Source organism: Somniosus microcephalus, chromosome 11 (genome assembly GCF_052327205.1).
Source record: "Somniosus microcephalus isolate GS21.2 chromosome 11, FLI_Smic_1.0, whole genome shotgun sequence".
NCBI classification, from domain to species: Eukaryota; Metazoa; Chordata; class Chondrichthyes; order Squaliformes; family Somniosidae; genus Somniosus; species Somniosus microcephalus.
Genome location: NC_140997.1, coordinates 215232402 through 215253733, shown reverse-complemented (window position 1 = coordinate 215253733; position 21332 = coordinate 215232402). Strand labels below are relative to the sequence as shown.

The window sequence follows — 21332 nt, the reverse complement described above, 5'->3', positions numbered from 1 at the left end:
CTCAGTCTGGAGCGCCTCCGCTGCTGCCGCTGGCGGGCGGCCTGTCCCGGCCCCTCCCCCCACACATACACACACACAACCCAAGCATTTGCTCGGGAAATGGCGGGCCGCCCTGACAAAAGACACGGGGCCCACCGTGACTGCGCGCAGGGGCTGGCCCGGGTGGGCGGGGACTGCGCCACCTGTCCATCATCTCCTCCACCCACCGTGCCGCGCGGGGAGGGGGGCGGAGCTCTGACCGAGCCCGCCTTCCTCGCTCCCCGATTGGAGAGTTTGAAACTCAACCCACCCAGCCGGTGACGCTGGAGGGAGGGCGGGGGTCACGCCGCCCTACTCGGATTCCCATTGGTGCGGGTTGGGTGTCGGTCAACGGGCGTCGCACGTCAATCAGGGCCACGCCTCTTTTCCCCTCTCTGTGAGGGAGGGTGGCTGGCTCAGTGTGCAAGCGTAAGCGGGCGGCAGAGACGGCAAGTGAGTGTGCGGGAAGGACATGGTTAAAGACACGTCTATTCGGTGGATTTTCCTTACCAAAACAAAAGCGAGACAAAAAAGCCTGCCTTTTTTTTTTGTCAGCCACTAACCGATTGTTGAGTGCCGTCCGTTTGACTTGTGGATTATAAAAAGACAAAACAATATTTTGTTTTATTTAAATAAAATACAAAAACCTGATCGGTGTGGCTTTGATGTGGTAGCGCGGACCGCAGATATCATGGCTTTCTGTATATTTTTTTTAAAATCTATGCGTATTTATACTTTTTTAAATATGTCTTACTGTATCGAGAAATCTGTTTTAATGTGCGAGGCGAAATGTAATTTGTGTTTCACTGGACAAAATGGCGCCGGCGGGAGCCCCACCTCGGGAGGGAGCCCGGGTCCCGCTCGCCGTTGTTTTTGTCTGGTATGTAAGTTTGTTTCTCCGTGCGGCGCGGTGGATTCTTTCAGTCCACGACCCTACTTTTTTAAGAGTCGGATACGGGTGGGGATATTTTTTTTTGAAGGGGGGTGGGTGGGAGAGAAGTGCAACAGAGTGAGTGAGTGAAGGATCCAGCTGAGTGTTTTCAGCATTTTCTGTTGCAGAATGGTCACGTCCGCTTGTAATGATGGCCACCCAGTTCATTCACCGAATGATCTAATCGCTGAGCAATTTCCCAGCCCAGGCTCCCAACAACTGCCTCTTGATCTAAATTCAGTACGCGTTTTCGGGATTTTTTTTCTTACTGAAAATCCATTGACTTTAGCACCCTTCGATCTGGTGTTCTGTATCTGCCATACAATATTTTTAGCATCCCTTGTAGTAATGTTAAATTTAGGATAGGATGATCATGTATAATAATTTCTAAAGGAAATTAGGAACAGATAATTAGATGTAGACTACCTCCACAGGAGAATATTGGATTGAAGTGATAAGATTTAAGACTCGCAGTACATTTAATATATAAATGCAAGTCTCACACCTCCCAAGATTTTTCAATGTTGTTTGGGATGAGGGTTTTCCTACAGGAGGAGTAATGACTTAACATTACCTCCTGCTAACTTGGCTGGGTGAGTTGCCCAACCTCATCCTTGGTAGAGAAGAGAGCAGACAATTTCAGGATTAAGCTACTATACCACTCACTTGTTTTTTTTTAATGAAATTGGCATGTAAGGGACGGATGATTGTAGAGATTGAGCTACAAGTTTTAAATCTTGGAGGTTGCAGTCCAATAGTTAGAAACCAAGTTATTTTAGAAAACTAGCACCACCAAGAAATAACTGGCAACTTTTGCATTCTAGGCATAGAACAATCTTGGTTACCAAATTATTGTCTAGATCAGGGGTTTTCAACTGCTTCTGAAAGAAAGACTTATAGTGCCTTTCATGACAACTGGACATTGCAAAATGCTTTCCAGCCAATGTACTTTTTGCAAAGTGTATTCGCTGTTGTAATATAGGAAGTGGGGCTGCCAATTTTCACAGCAAGCTCCCACAAATATGACCACACAATCTGTTTGTGATGTTGATTGAGGGGAAAATATTGGTTAGGACACCAGGGATAACTCCCCTGCTCCTCTTCGTAATAGTGCCATTGAATTTTTCACGTCCACCTGAGAGCAGGCGGGGCCTCGGTTTACTGTCTCATCTGGATGAGATCCCCTTCCTATGTAAAACATTCTGCGGTCCTCCTGTAACAAGTATTTTTTCTGTATACTGTTATAAAATTCAACATATTTATGTTTTTTATTTTGTGATTGGACAGTGGGTGGTAGTTTAGCATCAATATTCTCACTAGCCAACTACCACCTTTTAAGTATTACTGAGTGGGGAGTTTTCTCTTGAGAGATTAAAAAACAAAAGGGATGATGGTGCAAGGCAGAAGGAGATGGTAGCAAAATACGGCAGATGCTAGAAATCCGAAATAACAGAAAATGCTGGAAACTCAGCAGGCCAGGCAACATCTGTGGAGAGAAAATAGTCAACGTTTTGGGTGAAAACCCCTTTGTCAAGACTCTTGACAAAGGGTTTTCACCCGAAACATTGACTCTTTTCTCTCCACAGATGTTGCCTCTGCTGAGTTTTTCCAGCATTTTCTGTTATTTTAGGAGATGGTAATGGTACAAGTTAACAAACAAAAGATGACTATAGATGAGGTGTAAATGGCTTATTGCTATACTATACTTGACTTGGGAGTGTCCAATAGTTTGTTTCCCCAGTCCTAAAAGCCCTCTGCTTAACATGCATAAAATTCATCAAAAATATTTTTATATTTAAAATGAGGAAAAAATGCAAAGTTACTCTTAAGCGTATGAGTTACCAGATCAGGCTGGCTACATGAACACTCAACTTCTCTTCAGCAGCACAAATGCACTCTTATCACAAACTGTTCTGGTTCACAGTTCCATTTCATCCAACACTTCAAAATTTTTCCTTTCAGATGTCAAGGATTGTATTGTCGCCACATACTGGCTACATTATTTTACGTTCACACCAAGTCTTGAGCATGATTAATATGCAGAATCAATATGCCAACCCCCATAACCTGGACTGCATTGTCACCCCTGCGCAGCAGAGGGGCGGGTAGCAAATCAGGCTCTTCTGTCGCCCATTTCGGCCCACAACAGCAAAATAAAAACTGCCAGCAGCTGTGACATACCAGTTAAAGTTCTCATTAATTTCATTCAAACTCAACCAACCAGAGGTCTTGTTGAGTTTGGACTGTATCTGTTTCTCTCTCCACGGATGCTGCCTGGCCTGCGGAGTATTTCCAGCATTTTCTGTTGTCACCTCAAAGCACTGGAGAGGTACCACCAACGTTGCCTCCGCAAGATCCTGCAAATCCATTGGCAGGATAGGCACACCAACGTTGGTGTTTTCACTCAAGCCAACATCCCCAGCATCGAAGCTTTGACCGTGCTCGATCAGCTCCGATGGACGGGTCACATTGTCTGCATGCCCAATAAGACTCCCAAAACAAGCGCTCTACTCGGAGCTCCGACACGGCAAGAGAGCCCCAGGGGGGTGAGCAGAGGAAATGCTTCAAGGACACCCTCAAAGCCTCCTTGAAAAAGTACAACATCCCCACCGACACCTGGGAATCCCTGGCCCAAGGCCATACAAAGTGGAAGAGAAGCATCCGGGAAGACGCTGAATACCTCGAGTCTCTTCGACGAGAGCAAGCGGAAGGAGCGCACATCAACCCAAGCACCCACCCACCCCTTCAACCACCGTCTGCCCCACCTGTGACAGACTGCAGGTCCCGCATTGGACTCATCAGTCACCCGAGAACTCATTTTTAATGTGGAAGCAAGTGATCTTCGGTTCCGAGGGACTGCCTAAGAAGATGTGCATAAGCTTCACTTGATGTCAGTGCTTTGTCCGTACCTCGCTCCCAACCGATTCTCCATCTCTTCCCTCTGTTTTTGGACAACTCATGGAATCGATGCGCTACAACTCCATCCAGAAAAAGTCAGCAGTCTCAGCCATCCAGAAGATCCCAATTTGAGAAGAGGTTGAGATCATTTCGTCCACAATACCTCGAATCATTCGTATTCACAAACTTTACGCTTATCCTATCCTTTCAAAGTTCAATCCAAACTTTACTCGTGAACCATTCTCGTTTCCGACTGCATCTCATCTGAGTGTTACTAATTATAAATCACTCAGATTTGACTCAACTGGGAAAAGTATTGCTCAGAGTTCGAACTCCTAATTGAGAACCCCTGGTCTAGATAACCTTTGATCCCCTAACTGGTTGTGAAGAACAGTGCATTTTATGGTAGTTACAACAATATTATGAGGAAATAGGTTAACCCTTCATAATATTCTACATTAAATATTTGTTTATGTGCACTGCATGCCTGACTAGAACAATTCAGTTTCCTCAACTCTAGCTGTAAATATATTGTCCAAACTGCAATTTAATTGATTGTGGGCTCTTGGAGAGGGAAGGGAAACACTTAGTTGAAAGCTTAATGGTTCAACCCTTTAAATGAGCTGTAGGTCCAGTGTTTACAAGAAATAGATTTGTTTATTTTAAGATGAGGGAATATGTAGTCCCATTTACTTCACTAGAATGGCATAAAACTATTGTCTCTTTTCTGGGCAGTGGGAGCAGACTCTGAGGGGGAACTTGCTGTTGCGATCAACTCAGTGATGTCCCCTGCAAATTGATGATCCCGATGGATAGGTGTGTCATTCCATTTCCAGTAGATTTCTAAGTGGCTACTGGAGAAACATAACAGATAATACTGTTCCAAGTTGTAAAAGTAGTTACAGGCCCCACAATGCTACAACAAGCTGGCATTAAAAACACACCAAGACATTCTCTCACCCCACACATCTTATAATTCATCTGACCCAATGACTAATACAAGCCTTACAAAATTCTCTTGGCAAAATATCCTAAATTCACTGCCGTATTACAGATAGAGTAATGCTGGTCAAAGCTCAGGCAGAATAGAGAAAAGCCAGACCTGAGTAAATCATGAAAATTATGGATGAAGAAAAATGTGTTTATAAAGGCAAAATATTTTAAATAAAGCCATTTATAGAATCTAGCCAATACTAAATGTTCACATTGTTTTTGAAAAGCTGATCCTTGCCCATCCCATCTACAACTACAGGAAACCTTTTTTATCCGGGACCGACGTGGTGCCAGTTCATCAAAAATTCCGGATAACCGAAAGCTATAGTAAAAGATATGGAGCCGAGAGCTCCATATAAAGCACAAACCCTGTTGCTTAGCAACAGGTTCAGAACAATGGCCACAAGTTCCAAGCGTCTCTGTAGCTTAGCAACAGCTGCAGCCACACCCTTGCACAGCAACAGATTGAGGAAGGCAAGTAATTCAGTTAGCACTTACTTCCTCATTGTGGCATAGCTGTTTCTGATACAGCACCGTGAAACTTGTAATGGTTTGGGTATTGGGAGCTTGAAATCTTGGTTGATGGTTAATGTCCTAACCAATACCTTCTACAATAAGGCTAAGAATGGGGAAAATTACCTTCTTACCACTCCCTGATGATACAATGTGTTTTGCAGTTTCCTGGGTGTATAATTTATTTATTATATAGCACGGAGTAAATCTAGCAGGTGGACTAAGGTACAGATATAGATAGGAGTATGCTATGTGTGAAAATTGAATCTGTAGTAATAGTTAACCATTCTATCCTCTCTACTTCAGTTCTTTTTTCTTCTGGGACACATTTTCCTCTGTTAGTGCTTCACAAACAATGCTACTATATACTTGGAACCTCTCCAGGCACCGTTTTACTCATTCTTGAATTTCACTGAGAAATTGGGTTTTGCACACTTAAAATGAAAAGCTGGAAGACACCATACAAATACAATCTTCTCCAGTTAAAGTACAGAGCCAGTTGGGAAATTGGCTTATTTTACAGTAACTGAAGTAATTTCCATTATAATCTGTAAAACTTAAATGCTAAGATTGTCTCATACTGCAAGAAATAGGAAGATAATCTACTCTCGGTACTCTCGAAATGCAATTTGTTGCCTGGACTTCTGTGCAGCTATCCGATTCCTCCCACCCCCACCCCATCCTATCTGCAGAAAAATGGTTCTCTACTCAACCTCTCCTAACATGATTGCAATTGTAAAAACACTGGGTACAAAGATGTATTACGTGCTATGGCTGCAGGACACAGTGCTACCAGTTTTGCCAGCTTCAGGTTGTCTAGCTTTGCATGACATTGGAACACAATGGCTGGGAGACTGAACTCCACAATACTGCCATGGCAACTAGGCTTCAGTGTTGTGGGTGAGTCACAGAAAACTGCCCAAACATGAACAGGGATGGCAGGCAAATCCTTCCACTGACATTATTTCCATTACAAACATTATTTGCTGTAAAAGCATTCATTACCCTTGATAATGTACAACAGCCAGGCAAGATAAATCACCCAGGAGTAAAATGTACAGCACACGACTGCTATTGCAGTAAACACACTCGAGAGTTTATGCAGTTCCAGGTGCAAGACTAGTTTATACCAGCTAGCCCTGGGTTTAAATTCTTGCCAGTACATGTTCCTTATCAGCACTCAATAGGCACATACTGCATAGAAAGTGGAAGCTGCTGTGGGTACGGAGAACTGGCTTTTCATCATTATGTAATAAAGCTTCTGACTAAGCTCCTGATTGGATAATGAAGTAAGTTCCTGTTGCAAACTTAGTAAAATGACAACTTGCATTTATATAGCGCCTTTAATGTAATAAAACATCCCAAGGAACTTTACATGAGCATTATAAAACAATATTTGTCACCGAGCCACATAAGGAGAAATTAGGGCAATGACCAATAGCTTGGTCAAAGAGGTAGGTTTTACAGAGCATCTTAAAAGGACGGAGAGATTTAGGGAGGGAACTTCAGAGCTTAGGACTTTGCAGCTGAAGGCACGGCCACCAAGGGTTGAGTGATTAAAATCAGGGATGCTCAAGAGACCAGAATTAAAGGAACACAGATAATAAAGACTACCACAACCTCTCTCTTCACTTCATTTTCTTCCTCCTGGTTATCCTTTTCCCTCACCCAGGTGACACCACACACAATTTTCTGACCAAGAGTTAAGTAGATGATTTACATAGAAGATAGGAGCAGGAGTAGGCCATTCGGCCCCTCGAGCCTGCTCCGCCATTCAATGAGATCATGGCTGATCATCCAAACTCAGTACCCTGTCCCTGCCTTCTCCCCATATCCCTTTAGCCTTAAGAAATATATCCAACTCTTGAATATATTTAATGAACTGGCCTCCACCGCCCTCTGCGGCAGAGAATTCCACAGGTTCACCACTCTCTGGGTGAAGAAATTCCTCCTCATTTCAGTCCTAAATGGCTTACCCCTTATCCTTAGACTATGACGCCTGGTTCTGGACTCCCCAGCCATCAGAAACATCCTTCCTGCATTTAGTCTGTCCAGGCCTGACAGAATTTTATAGGTTTCGATGAGATCCCCTCTCAATCTTATAAACTCCAGTGAGTATAAGCCCAATCGACACAATCTCTCCTCATACGTCATTCCTGCCATCCCAGGTATCAGCCTGGTGAATCTTCGCTGCACTCCTTCCATGGCAAGAACGTCCTTCCTCAGGTAAGGCGACCAAAACTGCACACAATACTCAAGGTGCAGTCTCACCAAGGCCCTGTACAACTGTAGCAAGACATCCTTGTTCCTGTACTCAAACCCTCTTGCTACGAAGGCCAACATAACATTTGCCTTCTTAACCGCCTGCTGCACCTGTATGCTTACCTTCAGCGACTGGTGCACATGAACACCCAGGTCTCTTTGCACTTCCCGTCTCCCAATCTATTGCCATTCAAATAATAATCTGCCTTCCTGTTTTTGCCACCAAAGTGGATAACCTCACATTTATCCACATTATAGTGCATTTGCCATGTTTCTGCCCAATCACCCAACCTGTCCAAATCGTACTGGAGTTTCACGACATCCTCCTCACAGCATACCCTCCCACCCAGCTTTGTGTCGTCTGCAAATTTGGAGATATTACATCCAATTCCCTCGTCCAGATCATTAATATATATTGTGAACAGCTGGGGTCCTAGGACCGATCCTTGCGGTACCCCACTAGTCACTCCCTGCCACTCGGAAAACAACCCGTTTATTCCAACTCTTTGCTTTCTGTCTGCCAACCAGTTCTCTATCCAAGTCAATACCTTGCCCCCAATCCCATGTGCCTTAATTTTGCACACTAATCTCTTATGTGGGACCTTATCGAAAGCCTTCTGAAAGTCCAAATACACCACATCCACTGGTTCTCCCTTATCTATTTTACCAGTTACATCCTCAAAAAATTCCAGTAGATTAGTCAAGCATGATTTACCTTTTGTAAATCCATGTTGACTTTGTCCGATCCTGTCACTGCTTTCCAAGTGCTCTGCTATTACATCTTTTATAGTGGACTCCAGCATTTTCCCCACTACCGATGTCAGGCTTACCGGTCTATAATTCCCTGCTTTTTCTCTACCACCTTTTTTGAATAGTGGGGTAACATTAGCTACCCTCCAATCCATGGGTACTGTTCCAGAGTCTATCGAGTTCTGGAAGATGACCAGCAATGCATCTACTATTTCTAGGGCCACTTCCTTAAGTACCCTGGGATGTAGATTATCAGGCCCTGGGGATTTATCAGCCTTCAGTCCCATCAATTTTCCTAACACCATTTCCCTACAAATACTGATTTCTTTCAGTTCCACCCTTTCATCAGACCCTATGTTCCCCGGCATCTCTGGGAGGTTATTTGTGTCCTCCTTTGTGAAGACAGAACCAAAATATGTATTTAGTTGGTCTGCCATTTCTTTGTTCCCCATTATAAATTCCCCTGATTCTGACTGCAAGGGACCTACGCTTGACTTCACCAATCTTTTTCTCTTCACATATCTATAAAAGCTTTTAGTGTCAGTTTTTATGTTCCCTGCCAGCTTACTCTCATATTCTATTTTCCCCTTCTTAATTAATCCCTTTATCCTCCTTTGTTGAATCCTAAACTGCTCCCAATCCTCAGGATTATTGCTTTTTCTGGCCAATTTATATGTCCTCTCTTTGGATCTTATGCTATCCCTAATTTCCCTTGTTAGCCACGGTTGAGTCACCTTTTTGTTTTATTTTTATGCCAAACTGGGATGAACAAATTCTGTAGCTCATCCATTCGGTCTTTGAATGTTTGCCATTGCCTATCCACCGTCAACCCTTTGAGTGCCATTCCCCAATCAATCCTACCCAACTCGCTCCGCAGACCATCGTAGTTTCCTTTATTTAAATTGAGGACCCTAGTCTCTGATTCAACTACTTCATTCTCCATCTTAATGAAGAATTCTATCATATTATGATCGCTCCAACCCAAGGGGCCTCGTACAACAAGATTGCTAATTAATCCTTTCTCGTTACATAATAGCCAGTCTAAGATGGCCTGATCTCTGGTTGGTTCCTCGACATATTGGTCCAGGAAACCATCCCGTAAACACTCCAGGAATTCCTCCTCCACAGTATTGTTACTAATTTGGGATGGCCCAATCTGTATGTAGATTAAAGTCACCCATGATGACTGCTGTGCCCTTATTGCACGCTTCTTTAATTTCCCTTTTAATGTCATCCCCAACCTCCGCCTTACTGTTTGGAGGTCTATATACCACTCCCACTAACGTTTTTTTCCCCTTGGTATTCCTCAATTCTACCCATACAGATTCCACATCATCAGAGCTAATATCCTTCATTACAATCGTGTTAATCCCTTCTTTAACCAGTAATGCTACCCCACCTCCCTTTCCTTTTTGCCTATCTTTCCTGAATATCGAATACCCCTGAATGTTGAGTTCCCAGTCTTGGCCATCCTTGAGCCACGTTTCAGTAATCCCAACCAAATCATATTTGTTTACCTCTATTTGCGCAGCCAATTCATCCACCTTATTACAAATGCTCCTCGCATTAAGACACAAAGCCTTCAGGCTTGTTTTTTTAACGCTCTTAGACCTATTAGAGTTATTATTTAATGTGGCCGTGTTTGATTTAAACCGTTGATTTCCCTGACTGCCACTTTTGTTTTTCTCCTTCCTATCTTTTGCTTTTATCCTGGTTTCCCTTTCCTCTGGCTCCCTGCTCAGGTTCCCAACCCCCTGCCATTTTAGTTTAAACCCTCCCCCACAGCACTAGCAAACACTCCCCCTCGGACATCGGTTCCAGCCCTGCCCAGGTGCAAACCGTTCGGTTTGAACTGGTCCCACCTCCCCCAGAACCTGTTCCAATGTCCCAGGAACTTGAATCCCTCCCCCTGGCACCATTCCTCTAGCCACATATTCATCTGAAGTATCCTTCTATTTCTACTCTGACTAGCACGTGGCACTGGTAGCAATCCTGAGATTACTACCTTTGAGGTCCTGTTTTTTAATTTATCTCCTAACTCCCTATATTCCGCTTTTAGGACCTCATCCCGCTTTTTACCTATATCGTTGGTGCCTATATGCACCACGACAACTGGCTGTTCACCCTCCCCTTCCAAGATGTTCTGCAGCCGCTCGGAGACATCCTTGACCCTTGCACCAGGGAGGCAACACACCATCCTGGAGTCTCGTTTGCGGCCGCAGAAACACCAATCTATTCCCCTTAGAATTGAATCCCCTATTACTATAGCTCTACCCCTCTTTTTCCTCCCATTCTGTGCAGCAGAGCCACCCCTGGTGCCAGGAAGTTGGCTGCTGCTGCCTTCCTCTGATAAGCCATCCCCCCCAACAGTACTCAAAGTGGTGTATCTGTTGGGGAGGGGGGATGGCCACAGGGGACCCCTGCACTACCTGCCTGCACCTAGTACTCTGCCTGTTGGTCACCCGTTCCCTTTCTTCCTGTCCAACCTCTACCTGCGGTGTGTCCAACTCCGTAAATGTGATATTCACGATGTCCTGAGCATCGTGAACGCTCCAGTATGCATCCAATCGCAGCTCCAGTGCCGCAATACGGTCTGTCAGTAGCTGCAGCTGGATGCACTTCCTGCACATGTAGTTGTCAGGGACACAGGAAGTGTCCCCGAGTTCCCACATACTGCAGGAGGAGCACACAACGGGGCCGGGCTCTCCTGCCATGACTTACCCTTTAATTAATTTAATTTAAATTAAATCAATCAATCCCACTAATTACACTACAGTTAACTGGTTTACCAACAGTCCCCGCTACACCAGAGAGACCTTAGTAACTATAAACCAGAGTTAAAGTTTAAAAAAGAGAGAAATACTCACCAACCAATCACTTACCTGCTTCCTGGTGACGTCACACTTTGATTACTTTTTACCTCTCTCCCCGCTGTTGAATTGGTCGGGCCTCGTTCACTGCCGCCGGTTTTAAGCTGCCGCTGCTCCCACACAGGTCCGATGCTCTGGTCGGGCCTCGTTCACTGCCGCCGGTTTTAAGCTGCCGCTGCTCCCACACAGGTCCGGTGCTCTGGTCGGGCCTCGTTCACTGCTGCCGGTTTTAAGCTGCCGCTGCTCCCACACAGGTCCGGTGCTCTGGTCGGGCCTCGTTCACTGCCGCCGGTTTTAAGCTGCCGCTGCTCCCACACAGGTCCGGTGCTCTGGTCGGGCCTCGTTCACTGCCGCCGGTTTTAAGCTGCCGCTGCTCCCACACAGGTCCGATGCTCCCACACAGGTCATCAGCCATAGCCGATATCATTAACACACTACTAGCAGTGTAGCTTAGGCCGATTATTCAACAATTTTTATTCCTTTCGCTGGGAGAAGCAATAACTCATCACTTTACTCACTTAAAAGTGGGATGAACTAATTTATTGTGTGCAGTTTTGGTCACCCTATTTGAGGAAGGATGTTCTTGCCATGGAGGGAGTGCAGCGAAGATTCACCAGGCTGATACCTGGAATGGCAGGAATGGCGTATGAGGAGAGATTGGGTCGATTGGGCTTATACTCGCTGGAGTTTAGAAGAATGAGAGGGGATCTCATTGAAACTTATAAAATTCTAACAGGACTAGACAGACTAGATGCAGGAAGGATGTTCCCGATGGTCGGGGAGTCCAGAACCAGGGGTCACGTCTAAGGATAAGGGGTAAGCCATTTAGGACAGAGATAAGGAGGAATTTTGTCACCCAGAGAGTGGTGAACCTGTGGAATTCTCTACCACAGAAGGCAGTTGAGGCCAAGTCATTAAATATATTCAAGAAGGAGTTGGATATATTTCTTAAGGCTAAAGGGATCAAGGGATATGGGGAGAAAGCAGGGACCGGGTACTGAATTTGGATGATCGGCCATGATCTCATTAAATGGCGGAGCAGGCTCGAAGGGCCATATGGCCTACTCCTGCTCCTATCTTCTATGTTTCTATGTACCTTGGCTACAGAAATATAGCTGGGATCTGGCTGTGTGAGAAACTGCAGTCAAGCTCCAAAAACAGAGCATCACTCGGGTCCCATGAAATCCCCCTTTAATTCAGTATATAATCAAGCTGACCAGTCGCTTGCTACACTGAGCAAGTTAACCAAGCCGATTGATTTCAGTGGCAACAGATTGGAAATAAGTTGTAAAAACTGTTACCAACTGAAACTAATCTGTTTGGTTTAGCTGTTGATGCCAGTGTCGTCCTTGGCTCAGCGGTAGCACTCTCATCTCTGTGTTAGAAGGTTGTTGGTTCAAACCTCACTACAGAGACTTCAGCACATAATCAAGGCTAACAATTCAGTGCGGTACTGAGGGAGTGCTTTGGATGAGATGTTAAACCTTTGCCCTGTCAGGTGGGAATAAAGGTTTGCATGGCACTATTTCAAGAGGAGATGGAGACTAATGGTTTCCTGGCCACCATTTATCCCTCAACCAACATCAAAAAAATATCTGGTCATTTATCTCATTGCTGTTTGTGACTGTTGCGTTTGCCTACAAGTGACTATTTTGAGTGACTGTGAAGCTTTTTGGTCATCTGGAGGATGTGACTGGTGCTATACAAGTGCAAGTTTAATTTATTTTCGCATTGGCTAAAAAGTAGGCCTCTGCCAAACTTTCCAGGAAAGAATCATACGTAGCAGCCATTGTAAATCACATTATGACTGTACTCACTTTCTTTTCTGCCACTTGTGCATTACAGGCAGTTGCAATCAAATGCATTGCCCACTGTCGAACTCAGCCATACAGAGCCAAGAAGATCCCATATCTGTTATTTGATCCGAGTGGCAGTTGGGATTCTGAATGGTCACAAAGTACTTAAATTATTACACAAGTCTCAAAGTTATCGGGAGAAACCTGGATGACCTGTAACGGCTCCCAAAGTTGCAATCTAAACCGACTGCACTGCAGCATTGCCGTGTGGAGCAGTGCAGTTGGGAAGTTTGCCTAAAATGTCAGGAACTGGCACAGAATGATCCAAGTTCTGCCTCAATGGCTTGTAAAGAGACTGACTTTTGGGGGTGGGGAACAGCAAGCAAAGAAAAAAATCAACCGGGGATTCCAAATCTTGACAGCTGGCCAGTGATCCCCTGCTGGAATACGCACACGTGTGTAGACAGGACAGAATATGGCATTACTCTCATAACAGAATCTCCTCATCCTGTCAGCTCACACAAGAATGGATACTTGGTCAAGGTGCCTCAGGGGTACCAGCACCAATGGAACCAGTATGAATCAGCTCCTTCGAGAGAAAGTAAAAATATTTGGGGGGGGGGGGGTGTTTGGAGGGGGGGAAAACTATAATAAAGGCAATCAACAGATAGCATGGCAGACATCAGAGCAAAAGCAAAGTACAGGTTAATGAGGCAACACTACTGAGAAACAGGCTTTAATTTGTAACAATAGTTCTTTAAATATGTACAGTTTCAAAGAATATAAATACAAAGTCCTATTACTGAACCTTAAGTATTGACTGCTGGACTCAAACACTAATATGGTTTCTGATGCAGAGATTGCTCAGTTCTTGGCCAACCTCACTAGACAAGAGGAGATCTCATGGCAGAATCTGTGCAATTTATAAGATGCACCTGACCAGAATGGCACAGGTACCAGCTAATCTGGTACAACTGGACCAAGAGTGCGTAGCCATTAGACAATAAACATTGCATTCCTTGCTTGCTTACTCTCCCAGAGAAGCAGAATTTGGGTTCAGTCAGTGCCCATATTTTGGGAGAAACAGAAAGGCCAATTTCCCCACCACCCACCGCTGTCTTCCCACCATCCATTTGGGTCATTGTTCTTTTGCTATTCATCTCTTCCCACCCCCTTAGGCCACTAACCATAATGGATCCAGCTCCAACCTGAAGGGATCAGGACTACTGATCACCATGTTTCCAGAACGACTGGATAGCTTAGTCGTTAATCTGCCGTTATTGACCGCGTTGATGAAAGACAATTCCAGTCACTTGTCAAATGTCAGTTGCTTTTCCCTCACTTATGAAGGAGATGCCTTGGTCCCATGTGGCATTCAGTCTAGACATCTGATCAAGGACTGATGGCATACCCAGAGACAGGGATCCTCATTGAACTAAAAGTAGTTACAATGTTGTTGGGAAGGGAGCATTTTAACCTTTGAACTTTGAAGCAAACACAACAGTAATAAAAACTTAAAAATTAAGAATCAAAAAAAAAAATTGTATGGCAGCATGAATTTGGTTTATCCATTTAGCAAGCAGGCATCCAGTGCATATCATAGTGTCTTATTTTAGTTCATTACTGCCTCCAACAGTCAACCCCTCTGTAGAAGCCAATATTGGCTTTTTATGTCATAAGAGCTGGAGACTCCCAGTAACCTGATTGACCAGCTTCTCCTCACCTATGATTGCCAGGACTGTGCGAGATCCAGCTACAATCTGATTGAGAAAACAAGAAGTTAGTCGTCATAGACACAGATACATACCAATGGTGTGAAAAATACATTCCTTCTTAATTTTCTCCCTTCCCAAATACACAATTGGGATAAGATTCCACTGTCCCTAATCACTCTCTGCTACGTCACCAGAGTGGCCATTATTCACGTGTGCCCAGGCAGTAAATATCAGCAGGCTTTTCTACTGGGGGGGGGGGGGGGAGGGGAGGGGAGAAAAGCGTGTCGCAGCTAAGCCTAACCCAGGACTTCCTGTGACAACTACACAAGCAAACTTTAGTAAGAGTTGTGGGATAGCCAAAAGGAACCCTGGCTGAATTCCCCTCCTTAACACAGTGGCACTCATAGAATGCCGGGGAGTCCAGAACCAGGGGTCACAGTCTAAGGATAAGGGGTAAGCCATTTAGGACAGAGATGAGGAGGAATTTCTTCACCCAGAGAGTGGTGAACCTGTGGAATTCTCTACCACAGAAGGCAGTAGAGGCCAATTCATTAAATATATTCAAGAAGGAGTTAAATATATTTCTTAAGGCTAAAGGGATCAAGGGATATGGGGAGAAGGCAGGGACAGGGTACTGAATTTGGATGATCAGCCATGATCTCATTAAATGGCGGAGCAGGCTCGAGGGGCCGAATGACCTACTCCTGCTCCTATCTTCTATGTTTCTATATATGCCACCACCCTAGCGGAGATTAGTTTCCTCAGTATAAAACTGGCAATCGAACTTGGAACATAATTGTGTCTGTATGGCTCACTAAGTTACTGAGCCACAATGGGAGCCTATCTTTACTTTTTAGAGATCAGTCAGTGGATAAATGCAATATGTGGTGCAGTACTGAGTTATACTGATCAAAAAAGTCCCAGGTGCAATCCCTGGTTTATACTGAAATAGTTGACCTGAGCTAGCACTATAGTTAACCTCCAGTGTCTTGAGTTTTGGAGGGGCTAAAAAGCCAGACATCCCACCTGATTGCTGTTCAATGACGACCGCTGGGTGCTGTATATTTAGGCAGGTGCTGGGCTGTCATGCATCCTATGGTTAAGTCAGCTGTCGAAGCTCATACGTCTAGAATAGCCACTTGGGTGACATGGAGAACCACAAGCACGTGCGGAACCATCCCGCAGTATGAAATAGCACCTTCAGAACAACTGTACACTAAGAAACTCATATGTGCACGACCCTTTTGCAGTGGGTAATGATGGCGAACTGTCAGCGTCGCTGTCACTACCTCTCTGAAACGGACCGTAACATCAGGATGTAGCGCAGGCGCATCTAAAAGCGGAAATCCTGAAGTTGCGGTCAGTCATTCACTGCACCAACACAGGCTGTGCTGTGAACACCATCCACCCACCGCCAGCAATCCGTGAAATCAGTTGAACTGACAAAAACTTGAGCTTTTCTGCGCTAATATCGCTGTTAAATACCCCATTAAATGTTAAGCCTTGTTAGAATAGGTGTAACTGGGGTTTTAACAGCATATTGACTGCTAAACAAACATTCTGGCCCTGAAAAAATAATTTTTATATTTGTGGAGTGTCAAATTTCTCCAATATAATAAAAATTAAAATAAAATATAACTTTTTAAAAGTTTGTTCACGATATTTCAGCTTCTACTTAACCCTAGTATTTGTCCCAATCTTTAAAAAAAAATGTTACAGAGAGCAAAATAAAGTGCAGATAATTCAATGCTTTTAATTTCCTGGTTTGCTGTCTGTGAGAATTCTTCAAGGTGATTGGCTGCTTAGACAGCTTGTTGATGTCACCGCAGCTCTTTGCTGGGGATTCCCATTACACAGCGCTACAATCAATTGCATGTCGAGAAAGGTAAACTTCTCGCCGCAAGAGATTGCGAGATCTCCGTGGACAGCTTTTCCTCGAGGCCAGCGGCCAGCGCCTTAGCTTCACCGCTGACCGCAAATTTCGGGCCATTATTCATAGCTCACAATTGAGAGAAAAAGTTAAGTTTATAATCCACTGAAGGAAACAATACTGTTTACCTGGGTCCTTCCTGCATCCTGTACCAGGTAGTTTGGCAGCTTCAGTCGGCAAGCCTGTTCTTGTAACTCTAGGACATGCCCAGTGCTCAGCCCCTTCAATACAATCTTCTTACTTCTGAAAAACAGAAATTCAGCGAACTAAAACAGGAGCTGAAAGGTTAAGAGTCACTTAACAGGGCAGGAAGAATAAATATTGCCCAGATGCAATATAGTCACATCCACACTTTCGTTCCTACTATTTTCAGTGGAAAAGTAATACAAAAGGAAGCACCTCATTTGCTGTCATTTCACCCTGTTCTGTTCATTTTATACATTTACTGCAGCAAAAAAATCATATTCTGGTTTATATAGCCATCCATGGGAAGAGTAAACATCACTTGAGAGTAGAGGTGTACCAGGTAGAGAATAAAAGGTCCAGTTTTGTCCAGGTCCCCAGAATGCTGTAATGTGCAATGTTTAACATTGTACTCTCAATATTAAATTGAGCAATTAGGATATAATCCAGCCCAGCAGGTGTAGAACTTGTGCTAGGTCAATCTTACTTTTATTTTCTTCAGATCCAGGACATCTCTCAAAATGTGAGGGTTCTGCATTATCTTGTCAGCCAAATGCAGCATTTACTTCATTACTGGAGCAATCCAACAGTAACCATTCCTCTTTTAAATGAAAAACAGAAGGCTGCCAATTCTCTATATATTAACAACCCACTAGCGAAATTTCAGGAACACATGGCTTTGACGTGTATAATTTTAGGGAATGCAATTTCATTAGCAAGTCTCCAATTATGGAGAAAAGCAGGGATCCTGCTTTTCGTTGAGGGATTCCCCCTCCCTCATGTCCTTTAAGCATCACTCGCATTGCTAGAAAGCAAGCTATATTCACGTGGACGATGATGTGATGTCAACATGTTGCAGCGTTAATAAATCACATTTCCTTCCTTGCAAGCAAAGAAAATGACGACAATCAATAACATCCCTTCAGTTTGAGACAGTAATAGGTCACTGAAATATAGTTGGGATCGTGCTCGAAATAACAAGTTGGGAAGGGGAAGAACTACTACTTCTCTCCGGACTTGCAAGTAACAGAGCAGCTGTAGTGTTACGGCGCATACTGCACAGTTGTTAGCTCATAGTCCCTGGAAATCAATCATAAAAAGGTGCAGAATTTAGTGAACATCTCATAAAAGACCACAAAAACAGGCTAACGCTATAATATGAACTTAAGAATGTGTACACAACATGGCATGGAGATCTGACTGAGTTCAGTCAGGTTCCCATCAGCATTTGAGGCTGACGCATGCCATTAGCCCTGCCCTTCCTTGGTACTGCAAAATTTGGTCGCAATTATTTCAGAGCGCCCTCTAGTGACAAGAAGAAAGATTACGTTGATAATGGAGGAGCTCTCCATTTGGATTTACTGTAAATCAGGCAATATAACCTAAATAATGTTTTGTGCATCCCAAACTGCCAGCTTACATTTCATTTTACAAACAGATTTTGTTCTTTGTATTCTGATTCCCACCTTCTAGCAACTGGATAGCACAATTCTCATTAGCCATTCATCAACGTTAACAATCCTTCAGAGCTTTCTCTTCCCTAAATTATGCACAATGAGTAATTTCCACACACATGTTCAAATAATATCCTTCTATGACACAGGCCTGTATTAGTTGCCAGCACTACTCACCCATCATTGTCCCATGTTCTCAACATCTGTTGCCAACTGTCTGGCTCCTCCATCATCATCTGATACAAGCCCACAGCAGCATGAGCCACCTGTGCTGCAACCTGCAGAATTGTACACACCTTTAGGGAACAGCTTCAATGGGACCCCCTGGCCTAGATTGAAAGCAAGCTTAGGATTCTAACAAATAAATGAATTACCTTTCAACATTATGTAAGTCATTTAGATCAGGTTTTTAAACTACTCTTCCCCACCGACACCCATTTTCTCAGAGCCCTGTTGGGGGATGGTCCCAGACACCAGCCGTCCTTCAGAAGTTAATGTTTTAAATCAGTCTTCAGCATGTGGGCGTCGTTGGCATGGCCGGCATTTATTGCCCATCCCTAGTTGCCCTTGAGGTGGTGGTGGTGGTGGGTGTTCTTTAACCACTACAATCCATGTGGTGAAGGTACTCCCACAATGGCGTTAGGTAGGGAGTTCCAGGATTTTGACACAGCGACAATGAAGGAACGGCAATAAATGTTCAATTGTTCATGTATGAGCCTGCATAGTGTAAGCAGACCATGAAGAACATTGCAACGAAGTTCGATCTCACCTTCACCTGATGTCCACAAAGATGCAGTTCCAACACGGCTCCCTAGATAGCAATTAGGAGCAGGAACCCTAACCGATTTCCTCCCTCCTTATGATTGCTAAGGCTAAATGTATCCTATCCAACATCATTGTGGGACTACCATCACCACAAGGACTGTGGCGATTCAGGGTAACTAGGGATGGGCAATAAATGCAGCATTGCCTACATCCAGAGAACAAATAAAAATAAATCCACTGCTAGCTAACCTCAGAGTGGAGATGTTCTTGATCTATATTGCTTATCAGCAGAACGGACAGTCGAAGTCATCTGAGGAGTTTGAAAAATGGTTTCTGAAGTCCAAAACACGATCACATGACCTTAAACACTCAACACAAACGAAAGGTCTTTGACCTGAAACGTTAACTCTGTTTCTCTCTCCACGGATGCTGCCTGGCCTGCTGAGTTTTTCCAGTCGTTATTTAACACAAACCATTACTGTGTGTAAAGCACATTTTCTCATGAAGCGAGTTCCTGATCTCAGCAATGTGGTCAGAAGATGGACTTTGGTCAAGGAATTCCCCAGACATTGTGGCCTGAATAGGCCATTTCACAAAGCCCCATAATTCATTCACTTTGAACACAAAGCTAGCAGTGTCACTGGAGTTACAGCATTCATCTAACAGTTACTGTTACTGGTTCTGAACTGCTGCATTGTTGGAGGGATGGGTTTTGCCTTATTTCTGTACAGTATTTAACATGGTTACTTGCAACAGTCATCCTTATTCAAATCCAAACCCAATACCATATATTTTGAAATCTGTGTTTATGGTTTAGCTATGGAATTTTCAGCCGTTTATTTCCATCCCATTGTTCAGACAATCCGTCAAAAATAGGCAAATGATACATTCCCCACAACTTCAAGCTGAAGAAATCAACGTTTCTTTCAAAAAGAGCATAAAACGAAGTGATTTTAAAAACTGAGACATCTGACGTCAGCTTCATCCATCTAAACCTCAATTATATTCACCCCGAGAGCCTAGAGTTTTTTTTTTTTTTAAATAGAATTTAAATGTGTTTAGAAATTAAAGCAACATTTTATTAAATGGATGGATCACATATGTCACTTTGAACACAGACGAACTATGTCTGGGGAACACACCTTGCAGCACTGCACGATATTGCAGCTACACCCTCTTTTTTTAGTTAAAATGGCGTAAAAACAGTGTGGTGGCACAAAACTCTAAAAAGACCAAGCTGGGTGTCTTGGGGGGGGTGGTGACGCAGGGAGGAAGTCTGTCGTGTGCATTGGCCAGTTTGAGTGGAAAAGCAGGTCACCTTCCCAACCTGACAAAGGGGTACAATAACTAGAGAACTGGAATACCTTTATATCTAGAGGACTAGAATATAAGGGGGTAGAAGTTATGCTGCAGCTATACAAAACCCTGGTTAACATAGAAACATAGAAGATAGGAGCAGGAGCAGGCCATTCGGCCCCTCGAGCCTGCTCCGCCATTCAATGAGATCATGGCTGATCATCCAAACTCAGTACCCTGTCCCTGCCTTCTCCCCATATCCCTTTAGCCTTAAGAAATATATCCAACTCCTTCTTGAATATATTTAATGAACTGCCTTCTGTGGTAGAGAATTCCACAGGTTCACCACTCTCTGGGTGAAGAAATTCCTCCTCATCTCTGTTCTGAATGGCCTACCCCTTATCCTTAGACTGTGACCCCTGGTTCTGGACTCCCCTGCCATCAGAAACATCCTTCCTGCATCTAGTCTGTCTAGTCCTGTTAGAATTTTATAAGTTTCAATGAGATTATTTTATAAGTTTCAATGAGATAGGTGGGCCACACCGGGAGCACTGTGAGCAGTTCTGGGCACCACACCTGAGGAAGGATATATTGGCCTTGGAGGGAGTGCAGCGTAGGTTTACCAGAATTTTACCCGGACTCTAAGGGTTAAATTACAAGGAGTGATTACACAAATTAGGGTTGTACTCCCTGGAATTTAGAAGGTTAAGGAGTGATTTGATCGAAGTTTTCAAGATATTAAGGGGAACAGATAGGGTAGATAGAGAGAAACTATTTCCGCTGGTTGGGGATTCTAGGACTCGGGGGCATAGTCTAAAAATTAGAGCCAGTACTTTCAGGAGTGAAATTAGGAAACACTTCTACACACAAAGGGTGGTAGAAGTTCGGAACTCTCTTCCGCAAATGGCAATTGATGCTCGATCAATTGTTAATTTTCAATTAATAGATTGATAGATTT

At 43.9% G+C, this 21332-nt stretch overlaps 1 protein-coding gene across 3 annotated transcripts in view; it reads right to left on the bottom strand.

Moving 5' to 3' along the window:
* The window catches only part of LOC147111230 (putative peptidyl-tRNA hydrolase 2), a 102308-nt gene that overhangs the window by 66132 nt on the left and 14844 nt on the right, over positions 1–21332 (bottom strand). Inside the window, exons 6-9 of one of the 3 annotated variants that reach the window (XM_086001936.1) lie at positions 18491–18591; positions 16805–16919; positions 14755–14791; positions 13086–13177 (exon numbers count right to left, since the gene is read on the bottom strand). In XM_086001936.1, the coding sequence (XP_085858062.1) occupies positions 13116–13177; positions 14755–14791; positions 16805–16919; positions 18491–18591 (315 nt within the window). In that variant the 3' untranslated portion in view covers positions 13086–13115. Of the gene's footprint in view, positions 1–13085; positions 13178–13751; positions 14792–16804; positions 16920–18490; positions 18592–21332 lie in introns of those variants that run through there. The other 2 variants (XR_015080067.1, XM_086001937.1) reach the window with 2 other exon arrangements.